The 4,698-nt window shown below is 43.0% G+C and overlaps 1 protein-coding gene across 1 annotated transcript; it reads right to left on the bottom strand.

The window, feature by feature from the left end:
• Positions 1–3,323: 3,323 nt before the first annotated feature.
• On the bottom strand, positions 3,324–4,310 carry LOC128577078 (putative MAGE domain-containing protein MAGEA13P). The gene has a single exon (XM_053579108.1). It carries the CDS (start codon positions 4,308–4,310, stop codon positions 3,324–3,326), a length of 987 nt encoding a protein of 328 aa, XP_053435083.1.
• Between the last annotated feature and the right edge of the window lie 388 nt (positions 4,311–4,698).

Here is a 4,698-nt window from a genome sequence, read left to right as displayed (position 1 = left end):
TAAATTTACCTTGAAATTCATCAACTTTTTCAAGTACTTTCAAAGATAGGATGACATCTAGTTCTCAAAGGGTCTTGTAATGTTTGCAAGAAGTATTGCACTACCCTTTGTAATCTCTATGATTTCACTAGGCTGAGAGTTCTCCTTCTTTAGTATGCTTGGTCCAAATCTTAGCCTATGGGTCTCTGCTACTCCTTACATGAGTGAACATTCCTGAACACCTGTACAGGTGCCATGGAGGTAAACTCCAAACTAGGATTTTCCTGTGCAGGCAGAAACACAGACAAGAACAAGTGGGAGGATTGTTAATCATTGTTTTAGTTTTTCACCAGATAGCATGTGTATCAAGGAACTACTATGTACATCCTAGAAGGAATATAGAATTTTAGGCATTCAACCTCCTATAGATGTTTGCATATACAGTAATTTATATGGTCTTTCCTTACCTACTGCTTATGAGGGAAGCTTTGGCTCATAAGGTGGGGAACCTGTGTCCTTTTGGACTTTGAGTGCTGCCTTTTGACTGAATCCAGATTTCACAGAACAAATCCTTAAAGGATTTTTTTTTTTTTTGAGACAGAGTCTCACTATGTAGCCCTTGGTAGAGTGCTGTGGTGTCACAGCTCACAGCAACCTTAAACTCTTGGGCTTAAGCAATTCTCTTGCCTCAGCCTCCCAAGTAGCTAGGACTACAGGTGTCTGCCACAATGCCCAGCTATTTTTTTGTTGCAGTTGTCATCATTGCTTAGCTGACCCAGGCCGGGTTTGAACCTGCCAGCCTCAGTGCACATGGCCAGCGCCATAACCACTGTGCTACAGGCCCCAAGCCTTTAAAGGATTTGTTAATAATACTTTATTAAAAATATTTGTGCTGTATAGTTTGGATTTTGTTAAGGGGCCACACTTGGGGATTTGAAAGGCCAAATGTGGCTTTGAAGCCGCAGGTTCAGTGGTCTGTTTTGAATAATACACTTTATTAAGGTTCTACTGCCAGTGTAAGAGTGATTTTAAAATCTGTTTGTCTAACTTCAGGGTTTTATTTCAAGAACCAGTAGATCAAGTGCAAATCAGACTTCACTCACCAGTCCTTTTGAAAAACAATTTGAGGGTGTGTTGAAGACACCTGGGGGTGAAAACCAGGTATCAATACATCACCTTCCAAAGTGTTCTTTAACATTAAAAGGTCTGTGGCTATCAGAGGGGTTCCAGAATGTGGAATGAGATAGCCAAAGAACTGCTAAAGGGTAGGAATACTCTGTGTTAGGGTAAGGGTATATGTTTCTGGGTTGTTCCAATGGAAGCAGTGTACAGTATTCAGAGGAGGAGTAAGTGATGAGCTGGTCAGCAAGGGAGGTTACAAGTGGGACAAGAGGGCACACAGGGGAATACCAGAGGGCACTGTAATGCAGAAAATTGCTGGCATAGGACAAAGACGCCAGCATCTAGGTACTCTCTGAAGAATCCTGACATTCGGGGGAGATGACCTTAGGCTCATAAAGCCCCCAGAATTTCCTGAGATTATGTATGATTATCATGTCACCTGCCTTCTTTAGGCCTGCTGTTTTCAGTACCTTGGCCATAAGTTTTTATTACCTGAAAGGCATTATGGAGTGCTGAGAAATGAACTGAGAAACAGAAGGCCTGCTTCAGGGCAAGACCGGTGACAGTATGGGCCTAGAAGGCTTTAGGCCAGAAGTCAGGTCCTTAGCCCTGTCACTAGTCACGTGATCTTGAGCAATTTTCCAAGTACCATGAGCCTCAGATTTTTCATCTATAAAATGAATTTGATAAGCCCTGCCTTATAGAACTACTGGAATGTATGTAATGTGAGTAAAGCATCTGGCACAGCGTCTGGCCTGTACTGGATGTTTATTGAAAGGCAGAAATTTCAAATTGAATTTCGACCTCAAATTCTGCCTTATCCATCACATCCTCTAAGACTGTGTGTGTGAGATCAAAGACATCTCAGAGAGCATGCAGCACTCTAGGACAGGACATACCAAATGGGCTAGAAATGCCACTTTGTAAATAAAACTCAGTAAATTTTCCCTATTATAAATTAATATTACCTAACTCACATGTGGGGGAGTTTTCTTCAGCTGGATGCAACTAAAAGCTCCTAGTATTTAAGTCAGGGACTCTTTCCCTCCCGCCCAGCTTCTCTTCCACATAAACCAGTATATTCATGTATTTCACTCCCACCCAAAACATAGCCTTCACTTAGAGTTGGACAAATTACATTAAGATCATCTAATTAAATGTCCTTTTCAATGGGATGGGCTCTGATTCTTTCAGGCCAGGGAAAACAGTGCCAGCCTAGAGGCATCTAGGCACCAGTTCAAGGGAGTATCACCCTATTTTTCAGGAAATCCTTATAGATAAAGTATATGAGCATTTAGCTCATGCATATTTTAAGACAATAGCAAAGGATACCTTCCTTACCTCCTCAGGTGGAGATTTCTCTCTGCTTTATTCACCATCCAAATGAAACTGCTAAAATCAGTTCTCCACTGCAGGCTTTTAACCTACCCATAAGACATGCAGTATGAGAGTTTGGCCTCTGTCATCTCCCAGCTTAATTTAAAATTAATTCCCCCCAAGGGAACTAGTTTCCCAGAGCCCCAAAACTGCTTCGGCTCAGGGCATTTATACTTACTCACATCTGGAGTTCCACTTCCTTGCTCCTTTTTTTAAAAACTGGCTTGTTAGGTCTTTCAGGACATCTCACCATCTTCCCTGCTTATCCTAGAATCCCCACTAATGCAGTGCCTTCCAAAGAGCAGATGCTCAATTAATGTTCGGGGAATAAACGAGCCAGTGAACAGAAACTCATTTAATAAGATTTAATTTCTTGTACATTCTCAAATAAGCTGAGAAATCCAGGTAAAAAAATATTTAATTTTATAAAACAACAGACTGAAAGAGATACTGAAATCCTAGGATTAACCATCTTTTATGTTGCTCCTGTATTTATTATCATTCATTTTGTTGCTGGACTCTTTCACATTTCTAAGGAAATTTCTGCTCCAATGCTGTGTTATATCATGTCACAGATGACAAAATAGGGTGGGAGTTGTCCCTACTTGTTTTACTTAATAGGAAAATTCTTATGCTTAAACCTACTAAATAGCAATAGATGTGTGACCAATGTCATTCATGAGACTAGATCCTGAAGCTAGTAAACTTTTAAAAAGAAACGTGAAAAATACCAAAAACAACAACAAAAAAATAATATCTATAATAACTACATCTACAATCATCCCACTACTACCTAGAATCTTGACTACCCTTTTCAAAAAGAGGGAAGATTCTGCCTGAGACTTTTACTCAGGGCAGAAGCTGTCGGACTTGGCACTGCTGGCAAGTTTAGCCTGCGCTCTTTCTTCTTCATCTCTCAAAACTTCCTCATACAAGGAAGGGAAGGAAGTGGGATCACTTCCAATGACCTTGCAGAAAAACTCCAGGACTTTTTTCTTGCTGGTTTCAGCGTGAGCCCTTGGGCCCCACAGGAACTCGTAGCTTGGAGGATCACTGTTGGGCACTTGCTGGTACTCCAGGTATTTTTCCTGCACCAAATCTCTGGTGATAAACTTCCTAGGCTCCCCATAGAGGAAATCTTTCTTTTCAGCATACACTTCAATCATATTCAGCACTTCCCATATCTTCTCCTCAGGAGCACGGTTGCCTTCCATGAAGATCATGCCCAGAATAAGAATCAGGAGGCCAGTTTTGGGAATGCCCTGGTCATCACTCAACCTTCCATCATAGGTGAGATCTAGAGTTTTGCCGAGGACATAGGAGTGGCTGATGGGGTCTACTTCCTTCACGTCAATGCCGAAGACCACCTCCATGCATTCACAGGCTTTCATGAAGATCCAAGGGAAGTGGTCCCTGTGCTCTTTGATGACACTCTTCAGCATTTCTGCCTTTGTGAGGGATTCCTTTTTTGTGTACTTAACGCTCAGGAACTTCACCAACTCAGACACATTCTTCTCTAGCATATTATTGAGTAAGGAATCAGGATCTTGCAGGAACTGTGAGGCACCTGGTTCCTTCTTTCCCTGGCTGCTAGAACCCTCTTCAGATTGGTTGCATGGAGTGGCTTTGACAGGAGTGGTAGTCTTGCAGGTATCTGGTGTTGCAGGAGCAGACACATTCTCCAAGGTGCCTGGGATTAGAGCAGAGGAGCAGGCTGTGGCTTTCACCTTTTCAACTGCAGGAACTTGTGAACCCACCATGCCTTGTGCCTTTCCTTGGGCCTCAAGGTCTTGGTCAGTTTCGCAGTGCTCACTTTCCTGGATGTAAGGCATCATGACTGGCATCAGAGCAGCCAGCAGAAGCATGGGCAAGAGATGGGTGATGGAGCCAACTGGTCTGAGAGAAAGAGGAGGAGTGTGAGAAACTTAATCTGTCAATTCTAACAAGGGCTGTCTCAACAGGTCTTCCCTTAGTTCTCTAGGGCCTCAGAGGTCTTCTCCTTTCTTCCTGGTCAGCCTGTCTACTAGCAACCTGTAGGAGGATGTGAGAAAGCTCCTTAGGGTGCAGCCAGCTAGCAGAGCATAAGGCTTCTAGAGATTACATTAGAGTAGGTGGATCTGGCTGTGGGGTCCTCTCTGTTCTCGGGGGTAGGGCCCTTGGTACACATTTAGAGTGTGTACCTCACCTTGACTCCTGGTACTGCCTGGTCATCACCTGCTC

Source organism: Nycticebus coucang, chromosome X, assembly GCF_027406575.1.
Source record: "Nycticebus coucang isolate mNycCou1 chromosome X, mNycCou1.pri, whole genome shotgun sequence".
Taxonomy (NCBI): domain Eukaryota; kingdom Metazoa; phylum Chordata; class Mammalia; order Primates; family Lorisidae; genus Nycticebus; species Nycticebus coucang.
Note: the sequence above shows the minus strand (reverse complement) of the source record. Positions and strands in the feature narration are given on the sequence as shown.

Bases quoted from the DNA above. Each gene is read 5' to 3' on its own strand.
- LOC128577078 (XM_053579108.1), bottom strand. From the start codon at position 4,310: ATGCCTTACATCCAGGAAAGTGAGCACTGCGAAACTGACCAAGACCTT.